This window comes from Erythrolamprus reginae, chromosome 3, assembly GCF_031021105.1.
Source record: "Erythrolamprus reginae isolate rEryReg1 chromosome 3, rEryReg1.hap1, whole genome shotgun sequence".
NCBI lineage: Eukaryota > Metazoa > Chordata > Lepidosauria > Squamata > Dipsadidae > Erythrolamprus > Erythrolamprus reginae.
The window spans coordinates 171,631,227-171,657,756 of NC_091952.1; the positions used below are offsets into that span (position 1 = coordinate 171,631,227).

General features: G+C 40.0%; 1 protein-coding gene across 2 annotated transcripts in view; it reads left to right on the forward strand.

Annotated features, from left to right (window-relative positions):
- Window positions 1–26,530, forward strand: part of GMDS (GDP-mannose 4,6-dehydratase) — a 337,377-nt gene that overhangs the window by 231,524 nt on the left and 79,323 nt on the right. For both annotated transcript variants that reach the window (XM_070747167.1, XM_070747166.1), the window contains exons 8-9: window positions 2,152–2,270; window positions 15,420–15,516. In XM_070747167.1, the coding sequence (XP_070603268.1) occupies window positions 2,152–2,270; window positions 15,420–15,516 (216 nt within the window). The remainder of the gene's footprint in view (window positions 1–2,151; window positions 2,271–15,419; window positions 15,517–26,530) is intronic.

The window sequence follows — 26,530 nt, forward strand, 5'->3', positions numbered from 1 at the left end:
GCGTTAACTGTTTAGTACTGAAACCACATTTACACCAACAGGTCCAGCTAAGTAAAATAGGTGAAGCTGTATGTGCCTTATAATGGATATTTGCATTTATTTATTTAAAACCTGGATATAGTTGTCCATCTTTTGTCCTTAATAATGCATCTTTTTTATTTCAGTTAAATTATGTTAACATTGTAGGCAAAACAAAATCAGATTTATGTCTTTACTTTTTAAATTTCCTAAATAATTCAAGCATGCATTTGGCTACTAAAATTTGTCAAACACAATTAAGCAAAAAAGTTCAAAACCAATACTCCAATCTTATTTTATTTCAGAGAAATATATTTTTAACCTACCACCAAAATGGTAGCAGCTTTCATGGCATTCACATAGGATACTATTCAAGAGAAAAGCCTACTGAGAATGAAAGCAATGTGACACAAAAATCCAAACACTGTGTTGCTCTTCACGAAATAAAACAGAAGCAGTCACAACTAGGCAGCATTTAAGATGTGTAAAATAAAAGTTTTAACTCATTTACATTTTCATTCATTTATTTATTTGATTTTATTTTATTTCATTGGATTTGTATGCCGCCCCTCTCCATAGACTCGGGGCGGCTAACAACAGTAGTAAACAGCATATGACAATCCAATATAAACAGTTAAAAACCACTATTGTAAAACCAACATACATACAGACATACCATGCATAAAATTGTAAAGGCCTAGGGGGAAAGAGCATCTCAATTCCCCCATGCCTGGCGGCACAGGTGGGTTTTAAGAAGCTTACGAAAGGCAAGGAGGGTGGGAGCAATTCTAATCTCTGGGGGGAGTTGGTTCCAGAGGGCCGGGGCCGCCACAGAGAAGGCTCTTCCCCTGGGTCCCGCCAAGCGACATTGTTTAGTTGACAGGACCCGGAGAAGACCCACTCTGTGGGACCTAACTGGTCGCTGGGATTCGTGCAGCAGAAGGCGGTCCCTGAGATAGTCTGGTCCGGCTTTATAGGTCATAACCAACACTATGTTTATAGACCAGCATTTCACACAGTATGTCAAACAGCAAAGAATGCAGTAAAGCTATCATCTATTTACTATGTACAGTATATAACTATAACGGTGACTTTTATTCTTGATCATTGAAATGGATAATTATAAGTCATAATTGATGAAAGAAATTCCACACTGTTTTGGCAAAGTGAATCTTAAAGTGATCCATAAGTATCCCTAAGCTGCGTACGCAAAGGAAAATGCCATTGGAAGAACGAAAAATACCTTAATAGAATGAAGAATCTCTGTTGTTTAGCAGTTAGAGGCCATATCAAGCTGTTTTGATTTTCAGTATACTTAGAAGGCACCACTCTGATGGTCCATTTGTCCATAACAAATGGTATATTTGTCCCTGGAACATTAACATCTGTTCTGCTCACAGTTTGTCTGCTCACAGTTTGTCCACTTTGTTACAGACCAGATTACAAGGACAACTAGCACTGTTGATAGAAAATAAACAGTTATTCCGGAAAACAGTTGAATACACTTTTGGATAAACTTTTGGTTTTCCAGAAAGGTTAAAAGCAGCACCCCGCTTTTATCTTTACATGACTATTGGTGGTAAATTTGGGATAGATTAAAATATGTAATACAGGTAAGTGTTCTTATATTGTAGGACGACATATAGGGTTTTTTTTGGGGGGGGATCAGGGTTTCCCCCCCCTCTAATATAAACTAAATAATATTTTGCAAATACAGACTGAGTATCACTACATTACATGGACCTCTCCATTGGTGAGATGCAGGCTAAAGATTAGAACAGCACAAGAAACCTTGAGTAAAATTGGGTTTTGAGTTTGGGGCATACAAATCCAATCAATCAATCAATCAATCAATAAACAAACAAACAAATAAATAGTACCAAATAAGATTAAGAATATTTATTTATTTTATTTACATGTCATTTAATTATTATTTTTCTTGTAAATAGCTCAAACATATGGCAGACATATGTTACAATGCTTCTTTCTCCTATTTCCCGCACAAATCTAACTCTGTGAGGTTAGATTGGGCTGAGTCACCCAGCTAGTTTTTCATAGCTAAATCCAGCTAGAACTCACAGATCCCTAATTTCTATCCTGGTGACTAATCAGAATTTACTTTTCTTTCCACAGGCAATGTGGCTAATGTTGCAGATGGATGAACCAGAGGATTTTGTAATAGCTACTGGTGAAGTCCACAGTGTCCGAGAATTTGTGGAGAAGGCATTTCAGAACATCGGTAAAATTATTGTGTAAGTAAAGGCACAAAGTGACAACGATATTGCACGATGATTATTCATTCATATCCCTTTATTTGATTGTAACTTTATGGCACAGTATTTTTAAATATTTATTTTCTCCTTCATCTGATGTTTATGAAATTTGAACATCACTCTAGTTTAAATGTTGTCACTCTAGTCTGAACATATATCACCCATTACAAAGAAAAAGTTTTCCCTAATCTCAAAACATGTATGTGCCGTATGCTAATGGACCACCATGAATTACATTTAGTGCTTATTTGGTTTTAAAATGATCCCTTTGTAAAAGTTTGATATGCATGGCAAGGTTAAATTGTCAGTAAGAAACTTTAGACACAAGAACAATTTTTTCCTGAATGCCATCACTCTGCTAAACAAATAATCCTCTCGACATTGTCAAACTATTTATTGGTCTGCACTACTATTACTAGTTTTTTCTCATGATTCCTATCACCCATCTCTTCCCACTTATGACTGTATGACTGTAACTTGTTGCTTGTATCCTTAAGATACTGTATCTATTAATATTGATTGTTTCCTAATTGCTTATTTGACCCCTATGATTGTACCATTAAGTGTTGTACCCCATGATTCTTGACAAATGTATTTTTTAATGTATACTGATGTATACTGAGAGCATATGCACCAAAGACCTTGTGTTTCCAATCACACTTGGCCAATAATGAATTCTATTCTATTCTATTCTATTCTATTCTATTCTAATGCTAATATAGACTCATGCAAATAGCAGCTTCTGCCAGGCTTTTTTAGACATAGTTAAAACCCTTACAGATGTACTAAAAAAGGAATATTTGTAGAGAGGTTCTGTTCTTTAAAGGCAATATGCTTTGAACTTCCAAAGCGAAGCAAGAAGGCAAAACAAGCTCTACAGAATATTTCACATTTATTAGCATTGTTTGAATTTATATTCTACTTTTGCATAAAAAGATACCCAAAGTAACTAATGGTGAAATTATTCAGGTCTAGATTTGGAATACAAAAGAAGGGAGCGACAGTTTCGAGTGGCAGCTATCTAATAAGCTTCTGATAATCCTTCCTGGTAAAATTTGGAACTCAATAATAATAAAAAAATCTTATCAATTAATTTATGAGAGTTATAAGACAATATGGAAAAGTATGATTAGGTTAATTTGCTACTTCATACTCTTATATAATATCTATATAATAGCTATGGGATTGTACTATATCATAGTAAATTAATTATGAAAGTAAAATTATTGTTTATATATGTGTATTATTTTTCACTTCTTCTCTAGTATTCCCCAGTTCCCCAAATCCATTTTTTCTCCCAGAATAGTAAACAGTACCATTCAGTACACTTGAATTAGCAATGTCCACAGTAATGTGAACTAATCTCACTTTTTCCCCCCACCCAGTAATTACCACCCTATTTAGCCTTTAAAAATGTTGAGGCATAAAGCACAATTTATACTGCATATTTATTGCAAAAGTGAAATATTTCTCTAACTCAGATAATAAAATTAGGTTCATTTTATAAACACTTTCTATGGTTTATATTTTAGTTTATTATCCTTACCATTTTCTTGCTTCTGTGTTTTTTCTGATGTCCATCCATTAGCAAGTTAACCTGAGTTAGAAAAAACAAGGAACACTTTTCCCCATGATATTAATATGGGACTCTGAAAATCACTGATACATTTAATACAAATTATATGCCTGAACCACAATATAGCAGCAGCACTTAGAGTTATATATATAACAGTGCTTTCCAGTTCTCTCTAAGCGGTTTCCAAAGTCAGCATATTGCCCCAACAATCTGGGTCCTCATTTTACTGAACTTGGGAGGAATGAAAGCTACGTCAACCTGGTGAGATTCGATCTACCAAACTGATAGCAGTCGGTGATCAGCAGAAGTAGCCTGCAGTACTGCACTCTAACCACTGCGCCACCACAGCTCTTAATATTAAAAAAACATCATACAGTATTTTCTTCCTTCCTCCTTTTCTGTTACTGCCATGCCAAAATATTTAAAGCTTTTGTTTCCATTTTCAGCTAGGTAAAGTGGTGGCTTGTGTAAGTTTTGCTTTATTAATACAAAGCAAGAACACGAAATGCAGTTGTTTTAAGTCCCCGTACTTAATTGTTACTATTATTTCTCTTGATAAATATAACAAGAAGTTTTCTAACTAAAGAAGAGATTAGGGAAAGGAAAACAAATAAGCCAATATCTTATGTTTATTATTGTACACTAGACTATGTTTTGAAAAACGTAGAAAGCACAGGCTGCATGTTTGCTTACTATTGGAATTTAATTCAACTGTTCCTAATGTCAGAACAGTTAGAAAAACTTACATTGCTAATTTCTTTCACCATTAACTAATTTGTTTTTAATACCTAGCACCTGAAATGAAAATATATTTCAGTTAACAATAAACTGTCCAAATTGATGTAAGACGGAGATGGATTGGATATAGGATTCAGTTAAAAATAAAAGTGAGCCAAATTAATTAACTTTCTAAATATAGGGAGGGGGGGAAACCATACAAATGCACGTCCATACATGAAATATATTTAAAGTTGGAGAATTAAAGTAGCTTATTTGTAAGAGGTAATTGTAAGCATGTTACAATACAAATGTCTTCATGCTGCATCAAGTTTTCTTATGATCATTGTGGAAACTAGATGTAGATACAGATAGTCCTCAACTTATAACCACAACCGAGATCCAAATTTCCATTTTAAGCAAGGCATTTGTTAAAAGAGTCATGCCCAATTTTACAACCTTTTTTTGTCATGGTTTGTTTGTTTGTTTGTTTGTTTATTTATTTATTTATTTATTTATTAGATTTGTATGCCGCCCCTCTCTGGAGACTCGGGGCGGCTCACAACACAATAAAACAGTTCATGACAAATCTAATAATTTAAAATTTAAAATATTTTAAAAAACCCATTGTTGAGCAGACATACATACAAACAAACATACCATACATAAATTATATAGGCTCGGGGGAAATATCTCAGTTCCCCCATGCCTGACGACAAAGGTGGGTTTTGAGGAGTTTACGAAAGGCAAGGAGGGTAGGGGCAGTTCTAATCTCTGGGGGGAGCTGGTTCCAGAGAGTCGGGGCCGCCACAGAGAAGGCTCTTGCCCTGGGGCCCGCCAACCAACATTGTTTAGTTGACGGGAATCGGAGAAGGCCCACTCTGTGGGACCTATTCAGTCGCTGGGATTCGTGCAGCAGAAGGCGGTCTCGGAGATATTCTGGTCCGATGCCATGAAGGGCTTTATAGGTTGTTAAACAAATCACTTGGCATTCTTAATAATATGGTTGTTAATTGAATTTGATTTCCCCCATTAACTTTCCTTGTTGGACAATAGCTGGGAAGGTCACAAGCATGATCACATGACCCCAAGGACATTGCAGTCATCATAAATACACACCAATTGTCAAGAGGTCAAATTTTCATCAGGTGACTGTGAGGATGCTGTAACGATTATAAATGCAACTGTTTTAAGACATTTTTTTCCATGCTATTGTAACGTCGAACAGTCAATAAGCAAATGATTGTAAGTTGACCTGTATCTAGAATGCCTGGATAGGCTAGAATTTCATATACAGTATTTGCGGAATGTAAACATTTATATATTGTATAGGGCAAACTCCAATAAAGTATCTTTGGAAGGTAACACTAGTATTAAGCATTTTTGTATTTACAACAGTGTATAATAGAACAGTGAAGATGTGAACAAAGGTTTATTTTCTTGTTCCATCTCTCTTAGCCTGATTTAGAAATAAGCATAATTTATTTGCATAAATCTAATCACATAGTTACATATGAATAAAATTCTATCCATCCACCTATTTACTGCTTTGTGAACCAACTTTGAATACAGGTATTCGTTTATTTATTTAATTGGATTTATATGCCTCCTTTAGTGACTGCACCTCTACATCGACCATTCACAACCTATAATAAGAAACAGCAAGTTATTTGTTAAGTGAAACCACCAGCATTCTTTTGACCTTAATTCAGCTTTCTTTGGCTTTACAGATTTGCTAAGGTCATAAATGTGAGGATTGGTCACAAAGTTATTTTGTCATCACCTTCGTAACTGAATGGTTGCTAAATGATGCAGTCACTAAATGAGGATTACCTATAAATTGCATGTCATTTTAAATATAAAATCCTGATAAAGCATAAGAATTATGCTTTTAAATAGAGAATAAAATAAAAATAATAATTTCATGTTATTGATTTGTAAAGTACTTTATTAGCATCGGACTCAGCAGCCTATCTTTTTAGTAAGAGGACTATTTCATTGTATTAGTCTGGGGTGGGGGAGATAACTTTGGCAAGTGACAGATAAACAGTTCTAAGAGTTAGACCTTTATTTTCTGAAATCTAATTGAATATTTTAACACTGCTAGTGCCAAAGGAAATTGTGAATGATAAGTCAGACAAAGTCTAATTTAATTCTTTGCAATGACAAGAAGGCCTTTGAGCTACAAATAATTTCAATATACAAGTAAAACATTTTTGAAAAAATTCTTTTTGTCTATTACTAATTAAATAACATGACAGAGGAACATTTCCCTCCTCTAATTTAACCCCAGAAGGATAAACCAAACAGGCAAACACTTGTCTTGACTAATTTTCTGTCATTAATCTTATTAAATAAGAGCAGGACTGTAAGAATAGCCTCAAACCACTGTAATATACAAGAGCTTTTAATGGATGCTGTGAAAAAAGGAAGGAGAAGCCTAATCAGGTCTTGAAAAGATTTATGAATGCTTTTTTATTATAATTCTGCATACAGTTCCGCAATAAAAGTATGCATTGCTTGAAGGGTTGAGATTTACACCAAAAAGCAATGAATACATTGTCACAATCACATTAGGCTATATTGCCTTTTCCTGAAATTATTGTGTGTGTCTTATTCAGAATTTTTTTTTTCCTTTTTATCTGCTGGTATGGCCAAATTGTTTCTAAACTAAAACATTATAAAACAAAAGATTAAAAACAGTCACCGTCATACACATGCACACCATTCATAACATTGGCCATCTAGAATGTAAAATTTATGGGCCCCAAGCCTGCCGACACAGCCAGGTCTTTATGGCTTACGAAAGGCCAGCAGGGTGGAGGTGGTGCGGACATTGGGTGGAAGCTGGTTCAAAAGAGCCGGGGCAGCCGCAGAGAAGGCCCTCCCCCGTAGTCCCGCCAATCTGCATTGCTTAGTCAACTGGACCCAGAGGAGGCCAACTCTGTGAGCTCTTATTGGTCTCAGGAAGGTATGCGCTAAGAGGCAGTCCCGTAAATAGCCTGGCCCTGAGCCATATAGGGCTTAGCCAAAGCTTCTTTTTGGTTTGTTTGTTTGTTTGTTTGTTTGTTTGTTTGTTTCCCTTTGGCCAGAGGCAGGGTGTAACTATGATTTCAACTTCAATACTCTGCTGGTTTTCCCAAGAACTGTTGTAGATGAAGAAATTATATTCTAGAGGGGGGGGCACAGCAACAAAGGGACCTTATATCTCTGGGACCGCCTTCTGCCGCACGAATCCCAGCGATCGGTTAGGTCTCACAGAGTTGGCCTTCTCTGGGTCCCGTCGACTAAGCAATGTCGTTTGGCGGGACCCAGGAGAAGAGCCTTCTCTGTGGCGGCCCCGACCCTCTGGAACCAGCTCCCCCCAGATATCAGAGTTGCCCCCAACCTCCTTGCCTTTCGCAAGCTCCTTAAAACCCACCTCTGTCGTCAGGCATGGGGGAATTGAAATTTCACTTCCCCCTAGGCTTATAGAATTTATACATGGTATGCTTGTATGTATGAGTGGTTCTTTAAATGGGGTTTTTTTTTAGATTATTTTTAATATTAGATTTGTTTACATTGTCTTTTTTATTATTGTTAGCCGCCTCGAGTCTTCGGAAAGGGGCGGCATACAAATCTAATAAATAAATAAATTATTTCCCAGGTATTGTTCACCTCCAGCCACAGATACCTCAAAGTTTCTTATTATACTTTGCTTACTTAATTTCACTCATCATAGCCTTATCAAATGCTGCTAGAATTAAAATGAGTATGCTTGCCCAAATACATTCTTCTTACATTTTTTTATTATACCCTTGCATTTGCTCATTCCCCCAGCTCCCTGGACTTTACACAGAAGGAGCAAGTAAACTAAACACTATTCAGCAACTGTTAAAACCATGGCTCGAAGCAATGACATTGGTATTCACTGCTTACCAGTGTTTATTTTCCAACTGGAAGACAAAATGATTAAAAATTAGAAGAGTATTAAACATAAATAAATGACTGTAGATTATTGTACTTAGTTCCTAAACAAGGGATAATTCTTTTTTGATTAAAATCAGTAGCGATATCTCTACTGATTTATATTTCTCGCTTGCGTGAGAAAATTCATCATGGTTGCTGCTAGGATTTGTTTTCCTTAAATATTATCATTTTGCTGCTGAGGTTTCTGCTGAGGCAACTTGAGGGGTTTTGAAAGAGCTACATATTATTATCTTAGTTTGGGGATTTAAAAGAATACTTTCCTGTTACTATCGGTTTACTTTTTATTTAGAAGCTTGTGAATATCATGTAGCCTTAACTTAATTTCAATCAAATATTTGCTTTTAAATCAATAAGTCAAGAACAGGTTTTTTCCAAACGCCATCACTCTACTAAACAAATAATTCCCTCAACACTGTCAGACTTTCTACTAAATCTGCACTTCTATTCTACTAGTTTTTCTCATCATTCCTTTCACCCATTTCCTCCCATGTTGACTGTATGACTGTAACTTGTTGCTTATATCCTAAGATTTTTATTAATATTGCTTCTCCATTGCTTATTTGACCCCTATGACAATCATATTTGCAACCATTCATATTCACACAAATAGCAAAAATATAGGAAAATAGTTGAAAAATATTTTTGTTTTTTACAAATACCTGCCTGCAGTGTGATCATTGTCTTCTTGAGAGTTGATCTTGATACCAACATTTTAGCATGTTTTCAAGACTGGGCTTGTATTTTTATTCTTTCTGACTAGTTAAACATCTCTGAACATTAACAAGGCAGGAAGGAAATTGGCCATTTAGAGTTCTTTTTAAAATGAATACATTCATTCTGGGGATGGAAAAACTAATGTAAAACTTTGGGGTGCATATTAATATACTCTTGTGAATGCATTAGGCAAGCTTCAATGAAGTGGCTAATCTGTTTGACAATTAGTGACAAATTCGCTAGCCCCCAAAAAATCACTTCTCAGACTAACTGTTATTCATGTCAAACAATTATTTCTAAGATGTATATTTAGGAATATTTTCTTGTATTGCTTTTCCATCCAAGTCATTATTAAACACTTTACATTGAACTAATGCAGTACAATTTAGTCAAGACTTAAGACTGTAAAATGTCTTAAAATCATTAAGCAACGCTCATACTGAAACAGCTTTTTTTCTCCTCTAAGATATTGATTGCTATTTTATGATGATCCCTATTTCAAATGTGATAAGAGTAGATGTGAAGACAGAAAATGTGAAGCTATTGAGATATATTTCATTTATTTGTATTCACATTTGGTCTTTTACCATGAAAAATAACTCTGAAATTAAGTAAGAACTAAATTAATGAAAAACACATTGTAATAGGTGCAGTTATTAATATTCGCATAATAAAGCCACTATCCAAACAATTCAAGAAGCTTAAATTGATTTGACCAACAGTAGTCTTCAAATATTATGTTTAGTCTACTTGCTATAAGAAGCAGTCCCACAGGAATTGATGAGATAGTTCTGGACTATGTGTTTTTAAACTTAAAAACCAGTCACATTACAGTGTTCCCTTGATTTCCGCAGGGGATGCGTTCCGAGACTGCCCACGAAAGTTGAATTTCCGCGAAGTAGAGATGCGGAAGTAAATACACCATTTTTGGCTATGGACAGTATTACAAGCCTTCCCTTAACACTTTAAACCCCTAAATTACCATTTCCCATTCCCTTAACAACCATTTATTCACCATTTTTACTGGTACTCACCATTTAATAAGACACTTAGTAATCCTGATATTTATAAACATAATTATTTAATAACAATAATTTTTTTTTGTTATTTATTTGCAAAAATTATTAGTTTGGCAATGACATATGACATCATTGGGTGGGAAAAACTGTGGTATAAGAAAAAAACCGCAAAGTATTTTTTAATTAATATTTTTTGAAAAACCATGGTATAGGCTATTCGCGAAGTTCGAACCCGCAAAAATCGAGGAAACACTGTATACCATATACCATATCCTCCATCATTCAATTTATCTTATTTTAAACCCTGCTATCTGTGTGAATGCATTCTTTTCTCTAAATGATACTGTTTTGGTGATTATTCGCTTTTGTGGCTTTTGTTGTGTATTTGAGATTCTGTTGTCTTTGACTTGGAACAGGACATCCTATAAAAATAATATGTCTGCTTTGTCAACTCAGTCTAAGAAGTAGAGAAAAAGTTTATTCCATCTCATATCCAGCTATTTCATTACTTACACAATTCAAAATTATATTCAGTTTTCCTGAAAATAGCTATAATTTGTTATGCTGCTCAATGACTGTGGCATCTATCACTTTTGTCATGCCTTTGCTTTTTTTGCCATAGTTGTTCTATTTGAGTTCTTTCTCTTCTCCTTTCCTGCCCCAAGTTATTGCCACATCCACTATCCAGATAGAAACATAGAAACATAGACGTCTGACGGCAGAAAAAGAGCTCATGGTCCATCTAGTCTGCCCTTATACTATTTTCTGTATTTTATCTTAGGATGGATATATGTTTATCCCAGGCATGTTTAAATTCAGTTACTGTGGATTTATCTACCACGTCTGCTGGAAGTTTGTTCCAAGGATCTACTACTCTTTCAGTAAAATAATATTTTCTCATGTTGCTTTTGATCTTTCCCCCAACTAACTTCAGATTGTGTCCCCTTGTTCTTGTGTTCACTTTCCTATTAAAAACACTTCCCTCCTGGACCTTATTTAACCCTTTAATATATTTAAATGTTTCGATCATGTCCCCCCTTTTCCTTCTGTCCTCCAGACTATACAGATTGAGTTCATGAAGTCTTTCCTGATACGTTTTATGCTTAAGACCTTCCACCATTCTTGTAGCCCGTCTTTGGACCCGTTCAATTTTGTCAATATCTTTTTGTAGGTGAGGTCTCCAGAACTGAACACAGTATTCCAAATGTGGTCTCACCAGCATTCTATATAGCGGGATCATAATCTCCCTCTTCCTGCTTGTTATACCTCTAGCTATGCAGCCAAGCATCCTACTTGCTTTCCCTACCGCCTGACTGCACTGTTCACCCATTTTGAGACTGTCAGAAATCACTACCCCTAAATCCTTTTCTTCTGAAGTATTTGCTAATACAGAATTGCCAATACAATACTCAGATTGAGGATTCCTTTTCCCCCAAGTGCATTATTTTACATTTGGAAAATAATGATTTGTTTATAGTTTTTACCAGTAATTGTTATGGGGTGTTACGTGGCAGGTGCTTGTTTGTCCCAGAGCATTTTATTTTCTATTTCTCTACTTTGTGGTCCCACAGGTTCTTGCCTACAGGCAAGTGGTATTTCTTGCAGACATTGCAAAACACCATTATTACTACTTTGTCACGCCATTGTTTATAGTCAGCCTATTCAATCTTCTTGCAGCAGCTAATTTAAGTTACCTCCAAGACTACTTCCCAGCACCTGGTCAGGTCCCACAGAGTTGGCCTTCTCAGGTCCCGTCAACCAGACAATTGGCAGGGCCCACAGGAAGTGCCTTTTCTGTGGGGGCCCTGGCCCTGAATCAGCTCCTCCCGGAGATTCGCATTGACCCCACCCTCCTTGCCTTCCGAAAAAGTTTAAAGACCTATTTATGCCACCAGGCCTGGGGACTTTAGATCCTAGCCCCCTGACCAATGAGTGCCTTAGTGTATTTATGGAGTGAATGATTCTTTTAAAATTATATTGGAGTTTTTAATTTCTTTTAGTCATATTAATTGGATTTCTGAGATTTATTTATTTATTTGTTTGTTTGTTTGTTTGTTTGTTTGTTTATCAGATTTGTATGCCGCCCCTCTCCGTAGACTCGGGGTGGCTAACAACAACAATAAAACAATATAAACAAATCCAACAATTTAAGTTAATTAAAAAACCCTAATTTAAGAAACCAATCATACCTACAGACATACCATGGATAAATTTTATAAGCCTAGGGGGAAGGGGAAGTCTCAATTCCCCCATGCCTGACGACAGAGGTGGGTTTTAAGGAGCTTACGAAAGGCAAGGAGGGTGGGTCAACTCTGATGTCTGGGGGGAGTTGGTTTTGCCACAGAGAAGGCTCTTCCCCTGGGTCCCACCAAACGACATTGTTTAGTCGACGGGACCCGGAGAAGGCCAACTCTGTGAAACCTAACTGGTTGCTGGAATTCGTGCGGCAGAAGGTGGTCCCGGAGATATTCTGGTCCGATGCCATGAAGGGCTTTATAGGTCATAACCAACACTTTGAATTGTGACCGGAAACTGATCGGCAACCAATGCAGACTGTGGAGTGTTGGTGTAACATGGGCATACTTAGGGAAGCCCATGATTGCTCTCGCAGCTGCATTCTGCACGATCTGAAGTTTCCGAACACTTTTCAGAGGTAGCCCCATGTAGAGAGCATTACAGTAGTCAAGCCTCGAGGTGATTAGGGCATGAGTGACTGTGAGCAGTGACTCCCGAATCAACTCCTCCCGGAGATTCGCACTGACCCCACCCTCCTTGCCTTCCGAAAAAGTTTAAAGACCTATTTATGCCACCAGGCCTGGGGCCTTTAGATCCTAGCCCCCTGACCAATGAGTGCTTTAGTGTATTTATGGAGTGAATGGTTATGAATGTCTTTTAAAATTATGTTGGAGTTTTTAATTTCTTTTAGTCATATTAATTGGATTTCTGAGATGTATACTGTTATGTACTTTTGATATGTTGTGAGCTGCCCCGAGTCCTCAGAGAGGGACAGCATACAAATCCAATTAATAAATAAATTAATAAATCCAATTAATAATAAGTGATCAATTTTTTTCTTCAGTTTCTTTGTAGAGGCAGCATTTGCTTATTAATATAATAACAGAGTTGAAAGGGACCTTGGAGATCTTTTAGTCCAACTCCCTGCTTAGGCAGAAAGCCCTACACTACTTCAGACAAATGGCTATCCAACATCTTAAAAACTTGCTATGTTGGAGCATTCACAACTTCTGGAGGCAGGTTGTTCCATTGATAAATTGTTCTAACTGTCAGGAAATTTCTCTTTAGTTCTAAGTTGCTTCTCTCCTTGATTAGTTTCCACCCATTGCTTCTGGTTCTATCCTTAGCTGCTTTGGAGAATAGTTTAACTCCCTCTTCTTTGTGGCAACCCCTGAGACACTGTAACACTTCTATCATGTCCCCCCTAGTCCTTCTTTTCATTAAACTAGACATACCCAGTGCCTGCAACCATTCTTTATATATTTTAGCATCCAGGCCATTGGCCAGAGGTTAGACACACCAAAACAGAAGAAATTGGACTTTCTTCATTCTTCATTTCTTTCCATTCTTCAACATATATACGTACATATATATATACATACATACATATTTACTGTAGCAAAGCTTTGATTATGTATTATTTTAAAACATTATGATACTTCATGCTTCCCTCCAAATGCACAATGACTTTTCTCAGCCAAACGTTTACTCTTGTTTTCCATTCAAGTATCTTTATTGTGAGGCTGAAAGACATATGGTTGAGGATGGGAATCTTTGATGTTGCAAGAAGTGTTTTCTGGGTCAAAATATATATGGGAACCTCTGAATTTAAGAAGGGGAAGTAGAGAGGATTCTAGCTTTATGTAAACATACGGTACACAATTTGTTCATTCTGGTTGTAATTCATGAATACGAGGCTCTTCATCTGCTTTTTCCATTTCACCTTTTTAAAAGGACAGAATGTTAAATAGGCAAAAGGATTTTAAGAAGCAAAAAAAAATGCTTAAAATAATATATCATGTGCAATTAATACAAAACAATTTACCTTTTATAAATCCCAAGATGCAGTTTTCCGGGCAATTGTTAATGTCATTGTACACTACAAGGAACATATTAAATAAAAGTCAGAAAGACTGTTAAAAATAACCAAAATATTGTGTTAAGAAAGCAATAAAGAACAATTCGAAGAATACAGATATCTGGGTTTTAGTCTGATGTTCAAACAATTTCAGAATAAACTTTTCTATAGACTGTGAAACAGATTTAAACTTAATATTAACCGCTCCAAACTTGACTATAAAAAATATGACTTCAGTAACCGAGTTGTCGAAGCGTGGAACTCATTACCGGACTCCATAGTGTCATCCCCAAACCCCCAACACTTTACCCTTAGATTATCTACGGTTGACCTATCCAGATTCCTAAGAGGTCAGTAAGGGGCGAGTACAAGTGCACTAGAGTGCCTTCCGTCCCCTGTCCTATTGCTCTCCTATATCTCCTATACCTTTCTTCTATTCCTATATCTCTTCTTCTATTCTTTCATTGATATGTTCTATTACTATATCTTCTTTTCTATTATTTCTTAGATATATTTTACTATGAGAATCTCCTCTATAACCTTCATCATGTATTTTACTATGTGTATATAGATATATACCCACTAAAAACCCCATTGTGTATTGGACAAAATAAATAAATAAATAAACACATACAACATGGTTCCAAATCAGTGGCTATTCTTGTTAAAAGTTTCATTGTAAATAATTTTTCATGGGTTGGCACCACTAAAAATACCTAACTGAGATACATACAGAGAGAGAAAGTCAAATGCCTTGATATAAACTATTTGTATCCGAAAACTAAAATAATTACATCTCAAAAAGTGGGATTTAGGATTCTTAAAAATTATGCTACAACTGAAGTGGAGCATAAAGAATAATTGAATCTTAGTAGAAATGGTTATGCACCCATCTAGCTTGTTGTTTGTTTTTGTGTGTTGTTTGTTTCTGTTCATGGAGAAAATTAATGCAAACTTTTATTATGGATCAGAGAACTAAATGTCCTTCTCCTCATGTCAGTAAAGTCATTATATGTGTTAAATGTTCCATCTCTTTACAGGTGGGAAGGAAAGGATATGAATGAAGTGGGCCGATGCAAAGAAACAGGCAAGATTCATGTGACAGTTAATCATAAATACTACAGACCAACGGAAGTAGTAAGTGAAAGCATTCTTTCAGTTTTGTTAATGAATGGTCCAATCACTCAGTCACCAAACTGCAGCATTTGGACAGCTGGTTACAAGAGGTTTGTAATTGCTTCCCTGCTGCTTTCAGTCTTTTCTCAATAATTACTTGGCCACCTCAGTTGTCTTCAATTAGCAAACAATGATAGGGACCATAAGAGAGTGTGATTGTTTGATGTTCTGCTTACCCTAATTTTGATATGATTACAAATGATGCCATGGACAAATAATGCTCTGCAATCTACTTGATAAAGAATAATAACAGGCAATCAGTGAAGGGCACCCTGTCGTCGGCGCTATCAGTGTGCTCGCGGTGAGTGGCGCGGGCACGCAGGCGTCCGGCAGGCACTCGTGCGCCTGCATGGGATTTGGCTTCTACGCATGCGTAGGAGGTGAAATCTTGTGCAAAGATGCTTGCACGCGTAAGATTTCGCTGATTTTCAGCTATTTCTTTGCTTCGGCGTATGCGCGTAAGCAAAAAAACCACCAAAAATCGGCAAAATCCTTGCGCAAGATTTCACTTCCTGTGCATGCGCAGAAGCCGAATTTCATGCCCAATACTGGAGGCAATATTCATAATGTATTGATCATTTCCACTTTTACTTGTTCTATTGGAAAAGAAATTAAGATCCAACATGTGGATGTGCCTGGGGATATAGATGCAGAACATGTAAATTGTATAAGAAGATGAAGAAAACCCAATACTTAAAAAAACAGGCAAATAGTCCTGGAATAGAAAATCTCTTGTATTTATATTGACAAGTGTTTTGATTTAGCTGCTTTATGTAGGAAGCATGCATATAACAATATAGAGGATGTCCTGGACTTAACAATCGAGACTAAAATTCCCCTTGTTAAACACGGCAAGTAAAGTTGGACCCATTTTTTTTGTCATGGTTGTTAAGCAAATCATACATAGATTCATTCATTGAATGCAGCTGCTCCTTCCCAATTGACTTTACCCATCAGAAGCCAGCTGAGACGGTTGCAAATGATCACATGACCTCAACCATCATAAATACACATCAGTGTACATCAGCCACAACCATCATAAATACACATCAGTTGCCAAGTAGTTTAATCTTAATTCTTTTTCCCTTCTCAAAAATCTGAATGCACAAAACGCTTTGCGCATGAGCAGAGGGTAAAAGAACCCAAATGGCGGCATCCAGGTGGGTGGGCGGAGCCTTGTGCTCCCTCGGCTCTCCAATGATCATTAGGTATGAGCAAACTAGGACTATTTCACCCCTGGTTGTGGGGATGCTGCTACAGTCATAAATGTGAGGACAAGTTGTAAGTCACTTTTTCAATGCTGCTGCAACTTTGTATGAACTTCTAAACAAATCAAGGATCACCTGTACTGGAGACAATTCATAACCAGAGAAAATTGTTATATCAAGAAGTCATAAATGTTTAAAAGAATTTGGTAGAATGCTTTTCCTCTGTGCTGTTCCTATGAACATTAGAGTAATGTTTTAAAGTAAATTACACATGCTCAGAAGCTAACATGTGCATGATTCTTAAACAGCAAGGATTTTTAATGACTGGAATAATTTCTTGACAGGTTTACAGTTTCAATTTTTTAAATTGTTTTGACAACTCACTTGGGGCTTTTCTGTAGAAATAAATTGATGGGAGCATCTTAACAAGAAAATGATGTCAAGAATTGCTTTTCACCTGTCCTTTTATTTATGAGAAGGATCCCTATTTTATGAATTGGGCAGTATTTTACATAATTAGGTATTCCTCTCATTGTCTGGGAGCAAACCTTTGAGGGAGTTTATGAGTTTCAATGAATACCTTGTTAATGGGTTTTCACACTATTTGGCCTGAGAATGTTGCTATTATCCAGTGAGGCATATCTAAGGCTTTTGGCAAGTTGCATGACAGTATCTCTAATTAGCCTAAAGTATCCCCGTTGGCTATATTTCTTATACATCAGGGGTTTTATATGAAACCTAGTAAAGAACTCAGCACCTACGAAGTAACTGTAATTTTATTTACCCGTACGCATTATTTAATTGGAATCATTTTGCTAATGTGTAGGTGGTATTTTAGGAAAAATAATATAGATATTTCTAATATAGAATATCTATATTATAGATATTTATTTCTCTTTGTGTCCTTTTTTTTATTTTTTTATTTTTTATTTAAATATTTTTATTAATTATTTACACTGAAACAAGACAAATGCAATGCAAGGAAAAGAAAACAATATAGCAATCCACACAATACACAAGAAAAAAAAAGAAAAAAACACACAATAAATAAAACAAAACATTTTTGCCAGCCTGCAGGTTGGCATTGTTACTACAGCTTTCACTATTGTTTACTATGTTCATATTTTTACACGAATGTTGGTCATGTATATTTCACTCTTGTATCTAATATTTCATAACAAAGGAGTAACAAAGGGTAACAAGATTGCTAGGAAATAACATATTTGACTGCATTGTAAGTGTTTAAAGTTTTAAATATTTTTTTTGGTCTATACCATCTTTTCCACGTCTGGTAGAATTCTGTCTAATCTTTTTGTCTAATTTCCATTGTCAATTTATCCATTTCAGCAATTTCATATATTTTATTTATTATATTTAAAGTTGATGGAACATTATTTAGTTTCCAATTTTGCATGTCCTTATTTTTAGTGAGTTCTGCAGTAAACTGACCGAAGTTTAGGCATATATGGATTTATGAAGTATCTTTTTGTTTAAAATCATGGACCAGACATATTTTTAAGATGTGCAATTTTTAAAGTCAAAAACATTTATGTTTAGACAAGTATTTGGGGTTTCTTGATTTTTGCTTCAGTTCCTTTTATATCAAGGTGTCAAACTCAAGGCCCACTGGCCGTATGCAGCCCATGCTACTAGTGTTATTGACAGGACTGGTAATTCCCACAAGTATATTGCTTACTTCAGTAGTATGTAGTATGGAGCAGCGTAGAAATAACTTTGGTGGGAAGAAATGAAGTGGCAATTAGTGAAACATGTAACTAGTTTAGGAAAACAAGAAAGCCTGAGGAAAAAACTGCCCTGGCTCCCTTTGGGATAAGAGAACAAGTTGGGGAAATGCTGTCAAACATCTGTTATCAAATATATCAGTAAAGAAGAATTTTAGTATGTCTTCTAATGTCTGATTCCTGACTTGTCTTACTTCAAGCATTCCACTTAGTTAATCTAGTATCAGCTAAGTGTTTCTTAAACTACTGTAGGAGTTTCTTGTACTATTTTGTTTATGGGACAAAACACAGTTCTTAATCCAATTCCTTTATTTCAAACTCAATACGTGTATTTTCCATTACTATAATAAAGATGCACTATTAAATTTATTTATGTATGGGATTATTTTCATTGTGATACCTCATCTATAACTATAGTGTAAATAAATAATAGAATAAAAATAACTAAGAAACCTTTTCAAACACATTTCTTTCTTTATTATTTATTTGCTAGATCTTGCCCTTTTTCCCCAGGAATTTAAGGTGGCATATATGATAATATCTCTTCTGTTATCTTTCCTAACAATGATCCTGTGAATTAGGTGAGGCTGTGACTATGTGAGCTTCCATGGCTGAGAGTAAACTTGAACCTGGAACTCTCCAGTTCCAGTCCAACACTTTATCATATCATAATATATTAGAATAGAGCTGGAAGGGAGATCTTGGAGGTCTTCTAGTCCAGCCCCCTGCTTAGCTCACATTAGATAACCATCTTTCAGCTGTGGCGAGGGGGACGTTTACCCAGGTTCGCCTGGTGTACCAGTTGCGGCCCTATCTGGACTGGGACTCACTGCTCACAGTCACTCATGCCCTCATCACCTCGAGATTCGACTACTGTAACACTCTCTACTAGGGGCTAACTTTGAAAAGTGTTCGGAAACTTCAGATCGTGCAGAATGCAGCTGCGAGAGCAATCATGGGCTTCCCCAGGTATGCCCATGTTACACCAACACTGCATTGGTTGCCGACCAATTTCCGATCACAATTCAAAGTGTTGGTTATGACCTATAAAGCCCTTCATGGCATCGGACTAGATTATCTCCGGGACCGCCTTCTGCCGCACGAATCCCAGCGACCAATTAGGTCCCACAGAGTTGGCCTTCTCTGGGTCCCATCGACTAAACAATGTTGTCTGGTGGGTCCCAGGGGAGGAGCCTTCTCTGTGGTGGCCCCAACCCTCTGGAACCAGCTCCTCCCGGAGATTAGAACTGCCCCCACCCTCCTTGCCTTTCCTAAACTCCTTAAAACCCACCTTTGCCGCAAGGCATGGGGGAATTGAGATATCTCCCCCGGGCCTATACAATTTATATATGGTATGTTTGTATGTATGTCTGCTTAATAATGGGGTTTTTTTTAATGTTTTTAAATTATTAGATTTGTCATGAATTGTTTTATTGTGTTGTGAGCTGCCCCGAGTCTACGGAGAGGGGCGGCATACATATCTAATAAATAAATAAATAAAATAAAAAGAGATCCCATACGATTTCAAACTGCCCAGTCTCTTCTTAAAAACCTCCAGGGAGGAAGCACCCACAATTTCTGAAGACAAGCTGTTCCACTGGTTAATTGTCATCACTGATAGGAAGTTTCTCCTTAATCCTAGATTACTTATCTCCTGGATTAGTTTCCATACATTGTTTCTTGTCCTGCCATCTGGTGCTTTGGAAAATAAATGGACCCCCTCCTTTTTGTGGCAGTCTCTCCAATACTGGAACACTACTTTCAAGTTTCCCCCAATCCTACTTTTCTCCATTGCATCTGGAAGGAGAGTCCAATATGGGTTATTCTCAATCCTATTGGTCGAGACTGAGTTTAGAATTAACATACTATTAGGCACCGCCCCTTGCCTGCCCCCAGTGAGCTCAGTTTTAAAACTCAGTCTAAGTAACGAGACGTATGAGTTAGTTGTAATAAAGAAAATGTTTATTTAAATCTGTTTTTTACTTGCTTTAACTGTTTCTCTTCTTTTATTTCTGTTTCTACAGATGCTGCAGAAGATGAAAGGGGTTTTTGCCCTCCGTGGGCAGACTCCCCCACCGAGTTTTCCCCAGGAGACCTCTTCCCTCATAGAGGGTACCGTCCCATAAGGGGAGCAGCCTGGTGTCACTGGCCTCCGTGGCCAAACTCGGCTGGGAGCCGAAGGTGGGGGGGTCCGCCCCCCCCACTGGGAGGCTCGGGGACGCGGTGTCCCCCGAAGACGAATTTACCTCTCTTGGCACTACCCTGATCCCAGGGGAATAAGTTGCCGGTTGGCGCCAGTTCTGGGTCGCCGGGAGCGCCGCCGCCGCTGTCAGAAGCACCGCGGCTTCTTCAAAGGGCGCCTACCGCCGACCATATGTTCGGCGGCCAAGCAGACACTTGCGATAGCCGGAATAACAAGGAGAGAGTCTTCCGGATGCCTCGCGGTCACCCGAGAATGCGGAAGCAGGATCCGCCGGGGACAGAAAAGGCTTGCGATGGGGAAGGGCTGTCAGCCTTCTGGTTTCCCCTTTGCCTTAGACTGCGCTCCGCGCCCGCCATTTTGAGCGGCTGAAGGGGAACTCCTCCCCCCCTCCTCTCCCTTCATTGCTTCAGCGACCTGATTTAGGCGCGAAGAACGGTTGGAACGGCTGGCAGGGGCATGCGCACTGGGCAGCAGCTTCGGGGGGCCATTTTGAGGAGTTTTATCAGTCGGAGGTGATAGCATAATTAATACAGCTCTGTGCCGTTAATTGCTTTTAACACTCTGCTTTCTGCCTCAAATACTGTGAGTACTATGGATTCCTGTGGCAATGCAGATCCAGCCCCTGCTTTGGGATCTGCAGTTTCTGCCCCGGTGGCCAAGCCCAAGGATAAGGGGAAGATAAAGGCTAAATCATCCCAATCCTCTTCCTCAGCCATCAAAGAGGCCGAGAGGCGAATTCAGGCCCTTGAACAAAAGTTGGAGGCAGCCCTCCACAGTGTTCCACTGCCCAGGCCTGGACCACCGATGGGCCTTGATGTGGCTGCTGGCCCACAAACCCCAAGAGAGAGGGTTGAGAGAGACTGGTCTCCTGATCACCCAAATCTGACTCAGCTTGAGACTCCCAGAAGCAGGCCGGGATCAGCCACCCAGGAGAGACCAGTATGGGGTTTTTCACCTCAGGCCAAAGCGGTTCCAGCAGCTACCTTCACCCCTACAGCTGCGGGGCTCAGGGACAACCCTGATACATGGCAGGATATGCCACCGGCCTTCCAGGAATTACTGACCAATGTCTATACTAAGGGCATAGCAGTGGGAGCACAGCAAGGGCCTCAACAGCCAAGACAAGCCACAACCCGGGATCTCTGGTCTGCACCGCCCCTTTCAGGTTTAGGATCTGTACTTGAGGAGCCTGTGTTAATGGAGGATAGTGATAAAGACTATGATATGTCAGAGGATGAGGCACCTCCAGAACAACCTCAGGTGGCGGGACTGTTCAAACAGTCCTCGTTCAGGACCCTTTTATATAAGGCAAGACAGACTATGGAGTTGAAGGATCCGGCCCAACCATCGCAGGCCGTGCCATCTAGATCCGCTACTCTGTTAAAGGAGCCTAAGCCTGAAACAGACCATGTCCCGGCATCGGAAATTTTCGTACAAAGTATTAAGAGACCGTGGCAGTATCCGGCAGCAGCCCAGGGGCCATCGGTGGTAGAGAGGAAGTTCTACACGTTTGACGACGAAGTAGAGGCTCTTCTGCAATTTCCTCCAATAGACCAGCCGGTGGTAACACTGGTTTCCAATGCTCTGGTTCCTGCAGAGATGGGTGACAACTTGAAACCAGAGGACAAGAAGGCTGAGGTGCTTCTGAGGAAGACCCACATGATGGCCGGATGGGGGTTCCGCGCAGCAGCAGCTGCATCGTTTTTTAATAGAGCCTCCATCGTCTGGATCGAGGACATGATGTCTCGCTTGGGGCCAGAGGAAGGACGGATGCGCCAGGACCTTAGTAAGTTGTTGGCTGCGGCAGAGTTTTCCGCCGATGCCACCTTACATGCTGCCAAGTTCACGGGGAGAGGGATGTCCGCTACCCTCGCATCACGCCGACTGCTATGGCTGCGCAGTTGGCAAGCTGACACCAAATCTAAGTGGCGCCTGGCATCATCGCCTTTTCAAGGGTCTCAGCTTTTTGGCGACATTTTAGAAAAGGTCCTCATAGAGGACAAGGACAAACGGAAGATTCTTCCAAAGTCCAGAAGGGGTCAGGATCGTCGTCAGACTCCATACAACCGACGTCAGTCCTTTCGTTGGGACACCTCACGGTCAAACCAGCAATTTAGGTCCTTTCCCCAGGCCAATTTCGGCCAAAATGCCTACAGGAATGACCGTACCCCCTTTCAAGACAGGGCCAGAGGCTATCAGTCAAACAGACAGCCATTTCGAGGTTCCAACCAGCGTGGATTTAAACGAACCAAATGACTTTGCTTTGACACAGCCAGTAGGAGGGAAATTACACCTTTTCAGCGCCTCCTGGCTGGCCACCTCCTCAGACAAATGGGCTCTATCGACAGTGACACAAGGACTACGGTTGGAATTCATTCAGCCCCCGCCCAACCGGTTTCTACACTGTCCAACACCAAAGAACCCTACCAAACGGAAGGAATTGCTTCAGGAAGTAAGTCACCTCCTTCAGATTCAAGCCATAGAGCCTGTGCCAAAACACATGGAGGGCAGGGGATTTTACTCTATGGTGTTCATAGTCCCCAAGGCATCCGGGGGCTGTCGCTTAATTCTGAATCTGAAATTATTAAACCAGTTCATTCTTTACCGCAGATTCAGGATGCACACCTTGCATACTATTCTAGCGGCAGTACGCCCTCAGGACTTTCTCACTTCCTTAGACCTGAAGGAAGCTTATTTACATGTGCCGATATTTCCACCACATCGCAGGTATCTAAGATTTTGTGTGGAAGGGAAGCATTATCAATACCGGGCCATGCCATTCGGCCTATCATCGGCCCCTCGTACCTTCACAAAATTGCTCGATGTGCTCACAGCTCATCTCCGTACACGGTCCGTCCGCCTGATGGCATACTTGGACGATATCATCGTGTTGTCCAAGTCCCAGGCAGGAGCGCACCGAGATCTCCACCTCACAATGACATTTTTGGAAGAACACGGCTTTACCATCAACGTTCCCAAGAGCCAATTGATCCCTGCTACAAGACTTCTACATCTGGGATCAGTGATAGACACCACGACATGCACAGTGTCGCTTTCACCAGACAGACTGGACAATATCTTGGCCTTAATAGCTTCCATCCAGAGACAACCAAAGGTATCCCTAGCCCTTTTGTCCAGGGTACTGGGAACCATGGTCTCCTGTGGGCCAGGCACCACATTCGTCCACTAAAAGGATTTCTGCTGCCGGCCCAGAAGGCGAAACTCAGCCAGTCAAACCGGCTGATCAGGCTACCAAGGAGCGTCAAGACCTCCTTGGACTGGTGGACTTCTCCAGCACTGTTCCAGGGTTGTTCCTTCCAGGCTCCCGATCAACTAGTCATGACTACAGATGCAAGTTTGTCGGGTTGGGGCGCACACATCGGTTCCCAGGTAGCTCAGGGACTCTGGACCAGGGAGGACCTCCTCCCTGTGAACATCAACCTTCTAGAGCTCAGGGCTGTGTTTTTAGCGCTCCAGCATTTTGTAACCTTGGTTCGGGGTCAACACGTCTTAGTCCTAACGGACAATGTGGCCACAAAAGCTTACCTCAACCATCAGGGAGGCACGAGGTCCCCTCGCCTCATGAGGGAGACCATGGCCCTCTTCACTTGGGCCGAGTACAACCTGGCGTCTCTATCCGCGGAGCACATAGCAGGCGTCAACAACGTCCAGGCCGATTGGCTCAGCCGGACCACCTTGGACCCCACAGAGTGGAGGCTGGACTCACAGTTGTTCCACAAGATCACACTACGATTCGGGACACCGCTGTTGGACTTGTTCACCACTCACAACAATACACAGCTCCCCAGGTTCTATTCTCGGTTCCACTCTCCCATGGCAGAGAAGGTCGACGCCCTACGGTCGAGCTGGCCTCGCGGTCTGTTGTACGCTTTCCCTCCGACAAATTTGGTCCAGAGAGTGATAGACAAGATTATACTGGAGGAAGCGGAGGTGTTACTTGTTGCACCACATTGGCCACGCCGCCCGTGGTTCTCGGACTTAGTAGCACTGTCGATCTCCCCACCTTGGAGGATTCCAGACAAGATAATCTCCCTCAGTCAAGGGTCAGTATTCCACCCAGACCCTCAATGGCTCCAATTAGCCGTTTGGCATTTGAGAGGAACAAACTGAGGGAGCATTGTCTGCCGGACAGTATCATTGCCACAATGCAGGCCGCCCGCCGGCCGTCAACATCCCGGATTTACCAGGCCACGTGGTCGGCCTTCTGTCAGTTCTGCACCAGGAAAGACATGCAACCAGAAAGAGCCCAAATACTGACAGTCCTAGAATTCTTGCAATCGGGCCTTGAAAAAGGACTGTCTCCAAACACCCTTAGGAGACAGGTGGCTGCATTGGCAACCGTTATCCGACTACCTGAATTCCGCTCCTTAGCAATTCACCCTTGGATACGGGACTTTCTAAAAGGAGCTTCAAACAGTCATCCCCCACCTCTCCATAGGTTTCCATCGTGGGACTTATCTTTGGTGTTGAAGGCCCTGACTGGGCCTCCCTTTGAGCCTCTGAGATCTGTTCAGCTCAAATTTCTTTCCATCAAGACGGCCTTTTTAGTGGCTATCACTTCAGCCAGACGTGTATCGGATTTGTCTGCATTATCCATCAGACCAGACCTCTGTATATTTTATCCGGACAGGGTAGTTCTACGTTTAGACCCGACATTCCTTCCTAAGGTCAACTCGCTTTTCCACAGGAAGCAAGAGCTAATTTTGCCGGACTTTTGCTCGCAAGGGAGCCACCCTACAGAACTTAGGTGGCACAAACTAGATGTTAGGCGAGCTGTTAAAATCTACATTAGAAGGACTGAGGCCTTTAGAAGGTCCGAGTCATTGTTTGTTTCATTTGCAGAACCAAAAAAGGGTTTGGGCGTCTCTCCCAGTTCAATCAGCCGATGGATCCGGGACTGCATAGGGGAGGCGTATAAGGCTAGAGCTCAGAATCCACCTCAGGGAGTCACGGCGCACTCTACTCGCAGTGCAGCCACGTCTGCAGCTTGGAGGACTCAAGCCTCGATTGAGGACATCTGTCGGGCTGCGACGTGGAAGACTCCTTCTACATTCACTAGACATTACAGACTCGATGCCTATGCTTCAGCTGAGGCATCTTTTGGGAGAAGGGTATTACAGAGGGTGTGTTCCTCTCCAGCTGCCCTGGCTAACAATCTCCCTCCCATTTGATTGGAACTTGGGTATATCCCATATTGGACTCTCCTTCCAGATGCAATGGAGAAGAACCGTTGTACCTACCTGAACGGTCTTCTCAGTGCACTGGAAGGAGAGTCCAAACCCACCCACCATTAGATTGTTTCAGGGAAGCTGGGTTCGGTTGTTTGTTTATTGTTATATATATATATAGATTTTGGTTCAATAAAATTGTGTTGGATTATATTACCTTTTCGTTTTAAAACTGAGCTCACTGGGGGCAGGCAAGGGGCGGTGCCTAATAGTATGTTAATTCTAAACTCAGTCTCGACCAATAGGATTGAGAATAACCCATATTGGACTCTCCTTCCAGTGCACTGAGAAGACCGTTCAGGTAGGTACAACGGTTCTTCTCTAGACTGGCCATCCCCAAATCCTGCAACCATTCTTCATAGGTATTAGTCTCCAGGATTTTTAATCATATTATTTGCTCTTCTTTGCACTTTTTGCAAAGTCTCAACATCTTTTTTGTAATGTGGTAGCCAACCCTAGATGCAGTATTCCAGGTATGGTGTTACTAAGGCTTTATAAAGCGGTAGTAATACTACACATGATTTTGATTGCCTACAAATATAGACATTGGTCACCAAATACTATTCAAAGCAC